This window comes from Maniola hyperantus, chromosome 7 (genome assembly GCF_902806685.2).
Source record: "Maniola hyperantus chromosome 7, iAphHyp1.2, whole genome shotgun sequence".
Taxonomy (NCBI): domain Eukaryota; kingdom Metazoa; phylum Arthropoda; class Insecta; order Lepidoptera; family Nymphalidae; genus Maniola; species Maniola hyperantus.
Genome location: NC_048542.1, coordinates 9,883,944 through 9,902,361, shown reverse-complemented (window position 1 = coordinate 9,902,361; position 18,418 = coordinate 9,883,944). Strand labels below are relative to the sequence as shown.

Sequence of the window (18,418 nt, the reverse complement as noted above, 5' to 3'; positions counted from 1 at the left end):
TCTAACTATACCTACTAACCTATAATTGTACCTATCTATAACCTTTAAACCTCACATTAGTAAATAAGCCTATTTTAAAATGTACTCCATTATATTGTAAACAAACCAAATCTCGCCCTCGTCCTTTAGACCATTCATTATCCTCTCCAGTTCCAAATCACATATATAACCCAGATATCCCAAAATCCAAACATTCTATTTTCAAACTCTGTTCTACACTGTTACTCTGTTTCTTTAAGTATAAGTTCTTTGTTTTAATTATTGTTTAAATATTATTCATCTTTATAAATTAAATTTATTAGTTTTTATTAAGCCCTTTAATTACGTAACAAATTGGCGCAGTTCGGTAGGATTATTGCGTAACAAATTAAATTAATTGTGCAAATTTAAGACGACAAGAACGTGCGTCAAGAGACAATAGCTCAAAACGTACGGTAGCTGCAAGCTTTTAACAAATGTCGCCGAACGCAATGCTCCTCATCTTGATGTTACTGTGGTAAGTGGCTTAATTTGTCTGCTCAATTCCTATTTTTTTCCTTGTGTGTACTATTTTATATCTATTTATCCTATTTCTACATGCCTAAATCCATAAAAAACGAACCATACACCAACTCTCTATATCCCAACTTATCTCAATCGCCGATACAGGACACAAACACAATGCCTCTAGAAATTAACACGTTATTAAAACTCATCCCAACATTCGACACCGCAGAATCACAACAAATCTACAGATTTGTCCGGTCTTGTGACTCTGCATTTCTTCTAGCAGACGCCGAGAAGGAACAAATCCTACTCGTCTATGCACTAAATAACATAACGGGTACATGTGCTTCCGATGTCCACTCTAAACAATATACGTCATGGGAAGACCTTAAGTCCTACCTTATTGAGAAATTCTCCAATGTCAAGACGATTTCACATCTCAATTTAGAACTACAGTCGATGTTCCAAAAACCAGCTGAAAGCATAACCGACTTCTTCCACAGAGTCGACTTATGCCGAAGCAAAATAGTTGAAAAACTAAATACCGAAATCAAAGACAATACGTTATTAGGTCGGATGGCAACAACAGAAGAGACCGCCTTAAGCGTCTTCGTTAACGGCATTAGCTCCGAAATAGGTACGATGCTAAGAACGCGAGGTTTCCGAAACCTAACTGTAGCTGGGCGTTTTGCCATAGAAGAAGAAAAAATACGAGCTATGAACACAGCTAGGCAATCCTTATTTAAAAATAACACGAATCAACATAAACCCAGCTTACAACGAACTCAAATCGTTCCTAATCCTCGTACAATTTATAATTCATACCCATCAAATACGAAAACCTGTAACTATTGCAAAAATCCAGGTCATCTAATATCTGAATGTCGCAAAAGAGCATATAACAATAACTTGCGCAATAATATCCAGTCGGACTCCCTCATACGAAACACGTTGCCAGCCTCTCTGGCACAAACGCGCCCGTCAACACAACGAGCCTTACCAACCCCTTCGGCACAGACACGCCCACTAATACAACGTGCCCTACCAGCTCCTCCAGCTTATGCAAATAATTTAAACTGCGAAGCGACCAACGAAATGAGCAGCTCGTCGGAAATCGCTTCAGCCTCCTGCTCAATGATCCAAACTCCAACACCGAGTTTGAACCTAGAGAATTTCCAACTCAAATGGTAAGCAGACCTACTCTGCCCAAACAAAGTCTTAGTCGCAGTTTCCAAAATCCAGTCCATCGGGGACACAATATAACTGCCTCTAAGGAAATCAATGACGCATCGCCAGTCTATGGGAGACAATACAAAGATGCATCTACGCAAACCAACCAAGATTCAATATCCTCGAACACTGTATCTGAATTTCAATCAAAATCGGTAACTCACGAACAGGGTAACCAGCCCCAAACCCGCAGTACTGATGTAATTACTAACTCCGAATCTTTCAACAATACTAAATCTGCGAGCTCCGCAAAACCTACTAATTCTAACAAACCTACTATTTCCAACGAATCCAACATACCTACGAGTTCTACTATTCCAACTAACGTTACCAAACCTACCATTTCCACTGATTTCACCAATTTCTCAAAAAATCATGCCAAACCCACTATTCCTACGAAATCCCGTAAATCTACCAAATCACGATACCATTCAAAGCCTAAACCCAAACCTAAACCTAACCCAAAACCTCAGAATACTATTCCTACCGATTCAAACCCTATTCAATCCTACTCCGTATCGCCTCTAAATGACGTACCTCCCGAGAACTTATTACATTGCACATTCCAAATAGAAAATCAACCCGTAATTCTATTAATTGACACTGGTGCAGGAATTTCAATATTGAGACAAGACAAAATAGGTACAGCTCAGCTAAATGACCTAGACAAAGTCTCTATAATAGGCATTTCTAACTCGCAAACATCAACCACCAGTTTTGGCTCAGCTGAAGTTTCTCTAGACAACTTCCCAAAGTTTAAATTTCACGTAGCCAATTTGAACCTTAAAGCGGATGGTATTTTAGGTAACGACTTCATGACACAGTTTAACGCTAATATTTACATGAAATCAAAAACAATGCGCATACGTGATAAAACCTATAAGCTTCACTATCTTAACGAACCCGTCACTAATTACGATCCAAATAAACAATTTCTTGCAAGCCGAACGGAAACCATAATTAGATGTAAAACAAATAACATTGACTCGGGCACAGCCATTATTGAGAAACAAATATTAGCTAATGGCATCGTTATTCCTAACGCATTAGTAAATGTCACAAACAATTCATTCTATATCACTTGTGTAAATGCTAACAAAAACGACGAGATAATCACTACGCCTATTATTAATGCGGTTCCATTTAATACTAATGACTATAATATTACAAACAACAACACATCCCAAGAACCTATAACGATTAACAACATGAACTCTTTAGACCGTCAAAGCAAAGTTATGCAGTTAGTAAGAAAAGAACATCTAAATTCCGAAGAATCAGAATCTTTAAACAAAATAGTTTCCGAATTTTCAGACATATTCTTTATTGAAGGCGACTCTCTCACATTCAGCAACCACACGAAACATCGAATACCTACAACCTCTGACAAGCCCATTCATACTAAGACTTACAGATTCCCACAAGTTCACGAAAACGAAGTTAAGACTCAAGTCCAGAAAATGTTAGACCAAGATATTATTCAACCTAGTTCATCCCCTTGGAGTAGCCCAATCTGGGTAGTTCCTAAAAAACTTGACGCTTCTGGAAAACAAAAATGGCGTTTAGTCATAGACTACCGCAAACTAAACGACGTAACTGTAGGTGACAGCTATCCACTTCCTAACATCACTGACATTCTAGACAAATTAGGACACTCTCAATACTTTACTACCTTAGATCTTGCCTCAGGATTCCATCAACTCGAAGTCGAACCCGAAGACATTCCTAAAACAGCATTTAATACACCCTATGGTCATTACGAGTACAAAAGGATGCCTTTTGGACTTAAGAATGCTCCTGCCACCTTCCAACGTGTAATGGATTCCGTACTCTGCGGATTACAAGGTGAAAGATGCTTTGTATACCTAGATGACATTGTTGTTTTTGCATCAAGTCTACAAGAACACGAACAAAAACTTTGTGAAGTATTTTCTAGACTCCAAAAATACGAACTCAAAGTCCAACCTGACAAATGCGAATTCTTAAGACGTGAAGTAGCGTACCTAGGTCACATTATTTCTAGCGAAGGCGTAAAACCCAATCCAGACAAAATTCAAGCAGTCAAAGATTTTCCAGTTCCAAAATGCTGCAAAGATATAAAAGCATTTCTAGGTCTTACAGGCTATTACCGACGATTCATCTCGAATTTTAGCAAAATAACTAAACCACTTACTAGTCTTCTCAAAAAGGACACACCTTTTATTTGGGGCGAAACCCAACAAAAAGCATTCGAAGAGTGTAAAAACTTACTAATTAATCCACCTATCCTGCAATATCCTGACTTTACAAAAGAATTTGTTTTAACCACTGATGCTTCAATACACGCCATCGGCGCAGTTCTATCTCAAGGACCAATAGGCAAAGATCTACCTATAGCTTATGCATCTCGCACACTTAATAAAGCCGAATCAAATTATTCCACCATAGAGCGCGAATTATTGGCAATTGTTTGGGCCGTCAAACATTTCCGTCCTTATCTATTCGGTAGAAAATTCAAAATTGTGACTGACCATAAACCACTTACATGGTTATTTTCTATAAAAGACCCAGGTAGTCGTCTCGTTAGATGGAGACTAAAACTAGAAGAATTTGACTACGAAGTTATTTATAAAGCAGGTAAAAGTAACACAAACGCCGATGCGCTTTCACGACCCCCTGTCATGAACACTAATGTTGTAGACCCAACACTCGACGATAACGACATTCAAAATTCCACTCAAAATCCAAAACCTACTGAAGTATTCTCAGAAGATTATCTCCAAATCAATTACTCTCATTTTTTTGAAAACTCCACTTATAGCTTCGACACTCCAAATCTCCATATTTCTCCAGACAATCTCTTAGACGACAGACATAAAGACATATTTATTCCCATTTCATGCGAACTGTCAGATAAGAACGACCTTTTTAACACTGCAATCTCAACATGTCCTCAAGTAGATCCATATTTAGAAAAACCCAAAACACTTTACGATGTCGATTTAGTGGTTTCAAATAACAAACAAAATATGTTTTTCGGTTGTACAAGGCCAACACATTTCGACTCATGGGATTCTGAAAGTTATTTCAAAACTCTTCTAAGTTGTTTACAACAACATAATTGCAAATCACTTTTCGTCCCAGATCTCAAAAATTACCCAACATGTAAATTACAAGGCAACGAACAACTACACATCACCGCATACTTAGCTGACTCCTATGACTGTGAAATTACGATTTGTGAAAATAAGGTTAAACATCCAAATCCAGAAGAAATCCCTGAAATTCTAAAAACATTTCACGATGACCGTTTATCAGGACACAGAGGAATAGTAGAAACAACACGTAAAATCAGATCCGAATATTTTTGGAATGGTATGACTGATACTATAAAAGACTATGTTAATAACTGTATGACATGCCAACGTGGTAAAATACAAAGAAAAACATACAAAGCTCCCATGGTTATAACAACCTCTTCTACAGAACCATTCGAACGAGTTACCATCGATTTAGTTTCTTACTCTGACATTACAGGTGACTCTAACAAATACATACTGACCTTACAAGACGACTTAACTAGATTCGTCCAAGCTTATCCCATTCCCGATAAACAAGCAATCACTGTCGCTAAATCCCTTCTAACCTTCTGCCAACATTATGGCATCCCAAAACGTTTTCATTCAGACCAAGGTGGTGAATTTGTCAATAATATCCTGAAACAGCTAATGAAATTATTAGGCTCACAACACACGTTCAGCACAGCATATCATCCACAAACAAACGGCGCATTAGAACGATTCCATGCAGTACTCAGAGACCATATACGCATGTACTCTACAAAAAGGTCCCACAATTGGGATCAAATCGTACCACTTGCAATAATGTGCCATAATACCTCACTGAATCAGTCGACAGGCTTCACACCTCATGAACTCCTATTCGGATATAAACCTCGTTTGCTTTATACCCTTAAAGACTCGCGCGAGTACACAACAAGTGACTACCTTAACGACCTTAACGAACGTCTTAAAATATCTCGTGACATAGCTCAAAGAAACCTTAACAGCATGAAAGATAGAGCTAAAATACGCTATGACAATAACATCAAAAACATAGCTGATTTTCAATTAGGCGATAAAGTTATGCTCCGCGTACCTAATCCTAATAATCTAGATAGCAAATGGGAAGGACCATACGAAATTGCAAGAAAAGGGTTCAACGAAAATTACATTATAAGGAAATCTGGTAGAAACCAATTAGTTCACGGCAATCGCTTAAGACCTTTACAGGATTGCAATGATCAACTTGATACCTAGTTTTAATTTATATATTAGATAGTTTTAGATAGATTTATACATATAGTTTATACAATTAAAATAATATTATTTTACAAATTTCTATTTACAAATTATACAATTTTACCAAATCTTTTATACTTCTAAACTCTCTAATTCAAAAAAAAATAAAATAATTTCTAAGTCGTATAAAAGAATAATGTTTTTCAGGTCGTATCATTTGGTGATGGCCAATCCTATCCCACGAAATCAACGAAATAATGAAACACGACATTTCAATACCAAATTCGCTGAAATCATGAATACCCATACTTCAGTTTTACAATTTTATCTTTACTTAAATTTATTCTTGTACAAACTCTACATCTTTGTGAAAAACTTCTATATCAATAAATTTAAAAATTCATACACTCCTAACGTTTTATGCTAAATTATATTCTATATTATAAATGAATTCTAAACTTGTAATCACAAATTAATACTTCTATTTGAACTTCGATTAAAACTATTTTAAGAATTTTGTACGACAAATACCTAAGTATTCTATTTGCGAATATTTAGATCATACTTAAATCAAACTAATGAAATCATTTTTAACTCATTATAATTAAAACGAATATCGACTATATCTTCTAAATCCTAAAATTTACAATTGGCCCAAAAATAGTTTTAGATATTATTACAACAAGCATATTGTCTATTGAATCGAGCACAATCTGCCCATCTATTATTTTACCGTATCCATCAATATGTTTTTTTTAATTATAATCACATGAAAAGCTTCATCAATATAATTGCTTCAAAAATACATAACACTTTACACAATACTACAACTTTATAGAATCTATAACTCTAATATTATACACAAATCTCTTTAAGTTAATTTAGGTTTTACAATTTTATTCAAATTAATTTATATTATCATAATATAACATTATATTCCATTCCTTTTAATCATTCCAATTCCTCTTTTATTCTACCTTCCTTTCCTCGAGCAAACATAACTTGCCACTTCTACGACACGGCAACGCTGCGTGTCTACAAGCTTCCGGAAAGATGCAAGATCGTCGTACTTACCTGAAAGAAGATTCTACAAGCAACAAAAAGAACTACCAATAAATTGCCAATTCAATTATTCTCAAAAAATAGCAACACTTTTAAAACGCTTAAAAATAACCGATGGATATTTTCACTAAAATTTAAATTGAACATCAAAAGATCTCTGAAGACTCTAAAATCATTTCATCGAAACAAGATGCAGATTCTACGCAACATTTGTGACATTGAATGCAGAACAAGACACATACCACTGAATTCGCTGTACATCATCAAGGATCAAATCAAAGTACAAAAACAACTTCTAAAGGAGTATCAAAACTCCTTCAATCATAGTGATTCCAATACCAAATACTCTTTTGCCACTATGGCACTGGGCACATCTATGCTCATTTTCCTAATATAATATAAATGTTGTCCCTGGCGCCGCTTCTGCCTTCGAAACCAAAACCAACCAGATCGAGATCTGCAATCCAGAGGTTGCATTCAAATTTTCAACAACTGTTTCGACAATTCTCGTCAGCATCAAACTATCCCAATGGCCACGATCATCACGAATGCAGTTTCCAAAGACGAAGAAGAAGAAGAAGACCTACCAACAACTAACCCAAGATCGCGCACTCCAAAGGCCCGATCTTTATTCTAAGAGGGGAGGTGTTAGATAACCTCCATATCTCCATATTAAGTACTTCTATACCTAAGCTATACCTAAGTATTAGAGATAAACTGTACTAACTCAATATAATTTAATAATATATCTAACTATACCTACTAACCTATAATTGTACCTATCTATAACCTTTAAACCTCACATTAGTAAATAAGCCTATTTTAAAATGTACTCCATTATATTGTAAACAAATCATTATTATGTAAACAAACCAAATCTCGCCCTCGTCCTTTAGACCATTCATTATCCTCTCCAGTTCCAAATCACATATATAACCCAGATATCCCAAAATCCAAACATTCTATTTTCAAACTCTGTTCTACACTGTTACTCTGTTTCTTTAAGTATAAGTTCTTTGTTTTAATTATTGTTTAAATATTATTCATCTTTATAAATTAAATTTATTAGTTTTTATTAAGCCCTTTAATTACGTAACAAGTATACTTATAACTATTTCCACTACTTGAGTTCACGATTGTCGTAATTGAGTGCTTTGTTTATGGTTAGGAAAATTATATAAGCATACCTTGAAATAAAAACAGGGACTGGGCTACGTTCTTATTCCGAACATCAATAAACTGACTGCATTTATTATTAGGATCAGCTCAATGGTCAACAGGAGCCGATTTTGACGAAATTCGATACAGAGATAGCTTAGGTCCCGGGAAAGGACATAGGGTACTTTTGGTTTCAGGAAATCAAAGAGTTTCCACAGAATTTAAAAAAAACCAGCTAAGTGCGAGTCAGACTCGCGCACCGAGTACTACAGTCGTATTTTTTCGACATTTTGCACGATAAATCAAACGACAACGATTGACGGACGGACGAACGGACAGACAGACGAATAGACAGACAACAAAATATCCTATAAGGGTTCCTTTTTTTCTTTAGAGGCACGGAACACTAAAAAACCTAAATCCATATGAACGAAGTTGCGGGCATCGTCCTCTTGGCACTTAGAGATACACAACTCTGTATTCTAGAGACAGACGTACCCTATTTTAAGACCCTCAATCCACTCCAATCTAGAATCTACGTCTATAAGTAACACATGTATCGTTAAAACACAGTTACTCCTCCAATGCGAAGATTGAATTACAATGTACCATTACGAAATCAGGAGATAATTTGATGCCATTGTTATAGACAATATTCAAATTAGCATGTTTATTTTAAGGGCCCACCATTATATACGCCACACTATCTCAATTGTGGGCGAAAAAAATTCAGCATCTTCAACTGCTAACATTAGCTTCAGTAGCTTTAATAAAATAGCTGAATTTCTATTAAAAATTAAATAATAGCAACCAGAAATCTTCATTATTTTCGCTAGGCAGTCATTACCTAAGTATATGGTTGTTCAGTTGCGTCTACAATAAAATAATCTATATTACGCGACAGGTCGAGATGCCAATCGGGGTATGAGGCAGGGGACGCCCCGCACACCCGCACATCACCCGCACTCGCCCGCACCGGATTAGCGCGGGGGCTGTGCGGGCATGCGGGGCATCCTATAGTTTAATAATAATCTTGTAGGTAGGTATTAAAACATTTAACGGCAACATATTCAAATTAAGAAATAAAAATGCATTGATGTCAATTACTTACAGACAAAAGTGCCAAACAACTCTATCTAGCAAATTATGCGTTACGAAATAACTGAACGAGTAGGTAAGTACAGGTCGACCTACTTTGATTCATGCTCAACTTGACCTTCAATTTTTTGAATGAGTAATGTAGGCGACTTTATGGAATTAACGGTTAATTGTCTCGTCAAATGAAAATGATGATTGACGTTACTTCAAAAATTCAGTTTTTATTTTTTCTTCATTTACGCCAGAGCAACATAGTGCGACATTGCGGCATGCCATAGGGCGGCATTTAAATTGTAGCAAGAATCGTCGACAGAATGCAGACCCTACCAATTCTACAGCATGATATTGTCTCGGTATAAAAAGGGCCGCCGCATGCTGCAAAATGAATGTTTCTATTTATAACATGCCACAATGTTGACTATATTGACCTGGCTCAAAAGAAGCACAAGAATGTGCATTGTGCAAACTACGAAATCTTAGTAAACAGGTGTGTGTATTTGGATGTCTTATTAGTTGCAAAAGCAAAAGCTTTCGTCAATCTAATTGAGCACTACAAGACATGCACTAAAATTAATAGCTCTATTGATTTGACGTGTTTATGTCCACTTTCAATAAAGCTGATGCTCGACTTGGCGGGGGCACTACCGTGCCCCCAGATTCTACTAAATTATGAATCGATTTAAAAATTTAAAAGGTTCAATTAGGATTCAGTAATCTATTTTAAGATATTATGTAGTTAAGGTTTCAGATACCATTAAACCCAACTTCATTGCACCGAAAGTACCGAAAGCCACTGACCTTCAACTCTTTAATAATCCCATTAATGCACTAGAATCCCATTAAACCACAATTAGTGGAATAATACAGAAGCTGAACATTTCCTAGTCATAACACCCTTTCACTCCAGATTGATAAACGCACCTTTTCTAGAGAAATATTATCTACCAAAGCCTAATTTCTTAAACACACCGTTTTGTTAACTGACCACTCGTGAAAAGAACACTTACTAGAAGGTCAATGTTATGCACACTATACTTTGAGCGTTGCGTCCAATAATACTGCACTTTCAATTGACCAATGTGTACAGGCAGAAGGTCAAATTAATTTAAATATTATTAGTATTTGTTACAATAGACAAAATAAATTGTAACTGTGTGCAAATAAAATACTATAAATGTTGAACCTTCATTCCTAAAGCACAGCAAAGATTTTTTAACCCATGTACAATGTACATACAGAAACACAGTTTGTTTTGTTTAAATCTTAAAAATGTCGCCAATATTTTCGGCGCAACGATGGCAACAAGCATAATAAATAACACCCTGCGGTTTGATGTCAACATATTCTGCGAACGGCGTTATAATAAGCCGTGAAATATGCATAACATACGAACTTGTATGCTTATTAATAAGGTTTTACGTCTCACCAACGTTGCTAGATTCCGAGAGTCGAAACACAATAACCTCAAAGTAAAATGGACCTAAAAAGCCTTGAATTGAAGTCAGAAATTCAACACTACTGATTTTAAATTCGCAACGTTTCCGCTTGGAGCGCTGGCTGTAGATGTGTAGACAAACTTGAGCTTTAAAACAAGGCAGGTTAGGATCCAGTTTACTATAACGCTGAAGTGTTTCGACACTCGAATACTATCAACGTTGGTGAGACATAAAATCTTGTACTAAGCATACTGTAATAATGTACAACTGGTGTAAACTGGTTAAGGTTCTTCTAAAAAAGTAGGCAGGAACCTCTTGCTTTTAAAATTCATCACACTTTACAAATGAAAACTGCGACAAAAAATGAAAACATTTTTGGCAGAATTTTGAGATATATAACTATTTTATAATGTTACGCTCTGCACTGCATCATCATATTCCTCTACCGAAGGCGACTTGCATCAAGTGATCTATCGGGTTCACGTTTTACAAAACCCCTAGCAACTTGTTCTTTGCCCTCACTATTGTCATGAGATGAGACATAGGTAAGTAGAGCTGCATCAATCTCGATAACTTTAAATCAAGCCGAGGATACTCTATCCTGATCCGATGTATGAGATATTCAGGTCGCTTCCTGTGGACCTTGCGTAGTGATGGCAGGGAGCCAATAATGTCAACGATACAGAAGGGCCCGATTAAAGCGTAGACACAGGCAGCTAGAAATAGAATACGTCTACGCGTGGTAAGGATCGAGTTCTAGTAAAGATTTATTTTTAAAAAGTTGAATTTTATGTATGTACACATCAATAAGAATTCTTAGGAATAATTCGGTTTACGAAAAGGGGCATCAAATTATCAAGACGTAACATGCCTTGCATACGTGCTATTTTACCATATTATTGTTACCAATTTAAAGCTGAATCAAATGCTAAATTATATGATCAGATACCAATTATTATTTATCAGTTATTACTATATTTTCCCCTACAGCAATCACAACTTTAAATTGTATGCAAACAAGAGAAGTATTTAACCTTTGCGTCTGTCAGAGATTTATTTCAACTTTCAACATCCAAGTAAAACTGAGCATGCGGAAAAATACGTACTTCAAAAAGGCTTTGTAAATATTAACATATCCTTTTGAAATTTTGCCTTTGTACCAATCCTTTTCTATTCAGCACAATTTTTCATAATAATTAATCGTAAATGAAAACGTGGAGTAACTAACTAGTTACGTAACGAAAAATTTAAATGTGGTCTGGTTTTACTACCAATAATACCAGTGAATTGACCTGATTTAATAACTCTGTTTTAGGTTATTCCATAATAACTATAGATGATGGCCGCGACTTGGTTCGCGTATTTTTAGCTTGTTGAAAATTCTGTGGGAACTCTTTGATTTTGCAAGAATAAAAGTAGCCTATATCAGTCTCCGGGACACCAGCTATCGCTATACTTTGATGAATGGATTATCCTGGAGCTCCTGTTGTTTACACAAATGCTGGAGGATATTTGGCGAAAACCTACTAAAAGTAATGTAAGTATTATGCCACTTTTAAAAAACTATTTTACATTCTTTCTTTTTTTTAGTTCGTTTAACGGTTAGGACTTACAAAATATTTTATCTATGCTATAAACTTAGATAATTTTATGATCCAAATCCATACTAATATTATAAATTCGAAAGTGTGTCTGTCTGTCTGCTAGCCTTTCACGGCCCACCCGTTCAACCGATTCTGACGAAATTTGATACAGATATAGTTTGCCTCCCGGGGAAGTACATAGGTTACTTTTTATCCCGGAAAATCAAAGAGTTCCCACGGGATTAAAAAACCTAAATCCACGTGGACGAAGTCGCGGGCATAAGATTTATTTTTGCATATTGAATGACAGTCGTAGTAGAAAAGTTGCATTTTATACGATTGCCGTCTCCATGTAGCTTTTACAAGTATCTAGATAACGTACCAGCAGGTACCAGTATCAAGTTGTTACTGCATCGTCATGCTAACTAAAATCATAGTTGCCGTAAAAAGATTGAGCAACTTAAAACTAACTTTTTTATTAAAACCGTACATTTTTGAGGTAAAATTCCCTTCAAAGTTTTAATGCGTTATGAACGTTATCCCAGAAAGCCTGCGTAATGAATGTTTTAAATATTTAAGCGGCGATATGCCGTTAAACATTAAATGGTGCCACTTTTTTAGAGTGGGCAGGTACTTAATGGAATTTTTAGGTATCCTTAAGAAAATATGTGGAGTGTGGACGCAATTCTGGTGCGTCTAACATGTATGATTTGAGAATCTTTAAAGCAAAAGAAAATATGCAAAAACGTTAAAAATTTTTGGAGACTCCCACTTTGTTGGATGTAACATCCGTCAGATCGATTTTGTTCGTAAAAAAAAATGTAGCCTATGTCACCCGGACTATAACAAGGAATCAATTGATACCTCATTTATCAAAATCGGCTCAGTAGTTTAGCCGCTACAGTGGAACACACATAAATACAAACCTACACGTATACATACATACATAGACTGCCAAAATCATAACCCTTCCTTTTGGCTTTGCCGTAGTCGGGTAAAAAGAAACAGACGTCACAATGACTATTGACAAATTTTTAAGGAAATTGATTTGGTAGGTATACAAGACAAGGACTTTACAATTACCGTTCATTATTTTCGTTATTCTATTTTAATTTACCGTGATAATTAAATTTAACATTAGAGCAACAAAAAAAGTGTTGCTTACTGTTATAGTGATACAGTTTGACTTTTTTTTTTTAATATTCTTTATTGTACACCAAAAAGAAAAGACACAAAAAGAAACATGTAAAAGAAGAACATACAATCAGCGGCCTTATCGCTGTGAAGCGATCTCTACCAGGCAACTAGGTTGAAGAGGATTTAAGGGCTAGTGAAAACTGGGTTTAAGGTGTACGTAAGTTGTTAGGGAACATAAAGATAATAATTATAATATAAGTAATATGTATATTAATAGGCACAAGAGAATTTCAATAAGTATAATATATCTACTAGAGTTTCTAGAAGTTAGAGACAGTGATAGAACTCGTAAAACTGCCACTTTGAGGCTCATTAGGTAGGTAGTACGTGACAGGTCAAGATGGCAATTGAGGTATGAGGCGGTGGATGCCCCGCATACCTACACGTCACCCGCGCTATCCCGCACCGGATTAGCGCGGGTGCTATGCGGGTGTGCGGGGCGTCGCGTCCCCACCTCGATTGCCATGTCGACTGTCGCGTACTATACTTCGTAAATGGTCTATATCTTCGAAAATCTGTTTAAGAAATATAATTATTTAAAATACCTACTCAACGAGGTCCTACTCGAGGGTGTCTTCAAAAATGGCTGTGACATACAGACTGACAGGCGAACTTGGCGAAATAATACGGGGCCTACTTCCTAATTTTGATACTCTAACTAATTTAACAACCTTAAAAATACCCTAACGACTGTCAATCTTCGTAGGTACTAAAGTAGTGACGAAGAAACTTGATCTAGAAAATTGCAATTTGAGACTGTTGCATCCAAAGAATGCACATTCTCCAGGAGAGAATTTTCAGAATTTTTATTCGAGAGAAGCCGGGGTAGGTCAACTAGTTTAATAGTTATAAGAGAAAAACTGTTTTTGTCAATATATTCAAGCAAAGACTTTGAATAAAAAATAAATAGGTACCTACACGGTCCGGCTAGTAGAAGTTTTACGGTAATCTATCGTGATGTCGGTGACAGATACTCCCTAAGGCACAAAGGTACAAACTTCGAAATAAGTAAGAGACATGTGGGATCGAAAACTACTCCAAAAGACAATACCCAAATATTCCAAGCACGTATATCGGGCATTCACTAAACAGTGTCATTGTTAAACGAATATTACACAACTAGTTATTGATACAGTTGTTCGTTTCGTTGCGTGCGTGGTTTGTGTTTGTAATGTATTCTACTGTCCCTGGTTGCGGCGCCTGCTACCATGCAATACCTTTTTCAGGGTTCGGTACCCAAAGGGTGCCAGCGGGGTCCTATTTTTAAGACTCCGCTGTCCGTCCATCCGTCTGTCTGTTAGCGGGATGTATCTCGTGACCGTTATAGGTAGAGTTCAAAATTTCACAGAATGTGCATTTCTAATTGCCGCTATAACAAATCATCATCATCATCATCCTCATCAGCCTGTGGACGTCCACTGTTGGTTTATTAAAAACTGCCATACCCCTTCCAGGTTAGCCCACTATCACCTTAGACTGCATCATCACTTACCACCAGGTGAGATTGCAGTCAAGGGCTAACTTCTATCTGAATATTAAAAAAAAAAAAAAAAAAAACGTCCATATATCGAATTCGTCAACTAAATATTTTGACGTGCGCAACGACCTCAATATCTAATGTAATCGCTTTTTGATCAAATTATTTATACAAGTGGACACAAAATGTCAATGTTAAATGCACTGCACCTACTACTATACTTTAGTAATATTATGATTATGACATTTTTAGTTTTTAAATTGTGATGGTCTATAAATGTCCAAAGGCGACAGGATGCACAATAAATCTATTACTATCAATAATACACATCCTGGAGTTAATACATATAGTTACTATTTCCAACTATCGGTTATATTATTCACTCCGTGTTAGTTTGGCGCCAGGCGCCTTTATAGAGAACTAGCTGATGCCCGCGACTTCATCCGCGTGGATTTAGGTTTTTGAAAATCCCGTGGGAACTCTTTGATTTTCCGGGATAAAAAGTAGCTTGTTGCGTCCTTGTCCTTCGCCGGGATGCAAGCTATCTCTGTACCAAATTTCGTTAAATACGGTTGAACGGATGGGCCGTGAAAGGCTAGCAGACAGACAGATAGACGGACAGACAGACAGACACACTTTCGCATTTATAATATTAGTATGGATCGACAACAGAAGAATATCCACTCCCAAAAGCAAACAGTACCTTTTCTGCGAAGTCGAAGCTTATACAATATTGGTCTTTGTTATTAAATTTGATTTGAAGACAAGAGATTTAAATTAATATTTGATTAAAATTAATATGCAAAAGAAATAATCGAAAACTCTTACATTAAAATACCACTCCTTAAAGAATCAAAACACAATAACAGTAAAACACAACAATGTTGTTAAACAGAAAAAAAAACAGTTTCATATAAATGCAACTCCTTAAGGATCCTTAAAAAAATAAACAATTTCAATAAAAACGGATCACTTGTTTCTAAAACAAGAACTATAAACACAAGCGAAATACATACCATTGTTGCCAAAAACTCAACAAAACGATAAGATAAAACCGGCACCGTGATTAGGTTTTCTCTCTTGTTGGTTTCCATCCAATTCCATATATTACCCAACATCCTGCAACGCATCGGAACGGAAATGTTTTCGTGTATAATATTGAAGTGAAACGATACGCGAGGAAGACGCCCGTCCGTCGGTGTGATGAAATTGGTCTGTGTTTCCTAATTATAATCCAAGGGCTTCACAAAACAATTCGTCGTTAGTAAGTATTTACTAAGCAGATTGAACTTTTTTTTTGGAAAAAGAAATGCCTGATTTACCAAATCAACTGATGAAGTTTACTACAAAATCCAACATGTTTTGCTAATTATAGAGGAGAAACTGCAGTTAGCATCAAAGTTTAAAAGCTACAATATCATGATCGCAATTACCTACGATTTATTAACACTGACATTTGGCTAAATTGAATAGTAGAAAGAATGCCATCAATTTAGTGAAATTGTGACTATCATAGTCACACAAATCGTAATTTAATCTCAACAAAAAACAAAAATTCCGTGTTAGCCCTGCAGATTTCTTTTTAAAATAGGTAGATTGTAGAGTCGAAGCTTGAATCACTCGTAATCTATAATACTTCTATAAAGAAAAAGCTGACTGACTGATCTATCAACGCAACGCTCAAACTACTGGCCGAATCGAGCTTGAATTTGGCATTTGCATGACATAACTATTATGACGTAGACATCCGCTAAGAAAGCTTATTTGAAAATTCGACCCCTAAGGAGTTAAATAAGGGATTGAAATTTGTGGAGTCCACGCGGATGAAGTTGCGGGAATAAGCTAGTTGAAAATATGTAGGTACTGTGCTTCGAATATGGTACATGTAATAAGTAAAACTTGGCTTTGACACACGTCGTGTTTGGCATGTCTTGATACGTTCTCATTAACATCGTTAAGTTAGATAAAATCTTCTTAAGTAAGGAATACGAAGAAAACGTTCACAGTATTGTAGCTGAAAATAGCACGTAAGTGCCCTTAGTGCCAGATGCATTCACTGTCGCGAGTATCGGCGCCAGAATGGCTGGCGTAATTTGTATGACCTGTTTTATACAAGCTATGTCTAAACATTGCACAGACTTGTCTTGAGTTCAGTACTACATATAAACCGTTAGTCATTGCGTCAGCCCAGGGTTACCCTTCTGTTGGTTTACATTATGTATGGGAAGACGGACTTAAACAACAAGGCTTCACAAAGTTTTGCCGGTGCTCGTGGGCGATTCAGGTGACCAAGCGGAAGCATTTGAGAATTTTATAGCCAACGTAGAAAAGCTTGAGCTTTATGATGCTCAGACAATAGTAGCCAATGTGCGCTCTATGTGTTTGCCACATGCGTTTTAAATCACGAAACAGTAAACATCGATTTTCATCACCCCCTAGTGTTCGATAAAGCAAAACCACGAAGTACCTTTGACTTCCTAAAGTACACTGCAAGCCGTAGCGGAGCGTTGAACCGTACTTGACACGCTGCCAGCACACTCCGGTGCAAGCCAAACGCGATCGCTTACGTAGCTATTAACTTAACGATAGCAATTGATGCATCAATGCAAATCAATTATTTTTATTTTATGCCATTTTCTTTCAGCTGGTTACAATTGCACTGAATGACACTGAATGGCACTGAATTGAATATCTTACAAAATGCTATTGGGACGGTTTAACATAATTTAGACATTAGTGTGTGAACGCAGAAGGAAACTCTAAACTGGTTGTACGGCTAATAAAATACAGAAGGTAAGAACCTACGCACTTAGTTACATATTAGTACATTTCAAATTAATGTATTTCTAGTCACTTACTTCGTCAAATATTATTTTCAAAGGGGTTTTAATATTTTAGTGTGGAGCCTGACCTACCTACATAGTAGTCCGCTATTTATATTTTTTTCGGAAATAGCGGCCTTGCCTGTATAATTCAATAGCTGGCATTAATACAAACAAGTATTGTATGAGACAAAATCTCAATTTCAAAATCTCAAACACATTTCTCAGATATGAGCTATCAAAGTTGTGCTAGTGGCTAGACTGTTGTACTGATCACGTTACTACTACAACTTTGATAGCTTATATTTTGAAAACGTGACACTTTGGAAGATTTTGTCTCATACAATACCTGGTTTGTAATGTCAAAACCTTCAAAGCCCTTTTATCAGTATTTCGATAGAATTACTGCTTGAGGAGCGATTTAGCATTAAGGCTGTTACGTCATCTATTTATAGTGCATTCGCTTCACAGAATGCTTAGCGAATTGTTTAGCATGACCTTTTCGGTGACAGTTCCAATTAGACTAGCAGTAAATTACTGCTAATTACTAACAACCATTAAAATAGAGAGGAAGCTTTTCGTTTAGTTA

The 18,418-nt window shown here is 36.2% G+C and overlaps 3 protein-coding genes across 5 annotated transcripts in view; 2 read left to right on the top strand and 1 right to left on the bottom strand.

Annotated features, from left to right (window-relative positions):
- LOC117983752 (transmembrane protease serine 9-like) overlaps nucleotides 1–18,418 on the top strand; it is a 267,133-nt gene that overhangs the window by 64,282 nt on the left and 184,433 nt on the right. The gene's annotated exons all lie outside the window — the stretch shown is intronic.
- The window catches only part of mim (missing-in-metastasis), a 142,019-nt gene that overhangs the window by 97,515 nt on the left and 26,086 nt on the right, over nucleotides 1–18,418 (bottom strand). The gene's annotated exons all lie outside the window — the stretch shown is intronic.
- Nucleotides 661–1,677, top strand: LOC138402580 (uncharacterized). The gene has a single exon (XM_069499714.1). The coding sequence runs from the start codon at nucleotides 661–663 to the stop codon at nucleotides 1,675–1,677; it is 1,017 nt and encodes a 338-aa protein (XP_069355815.1).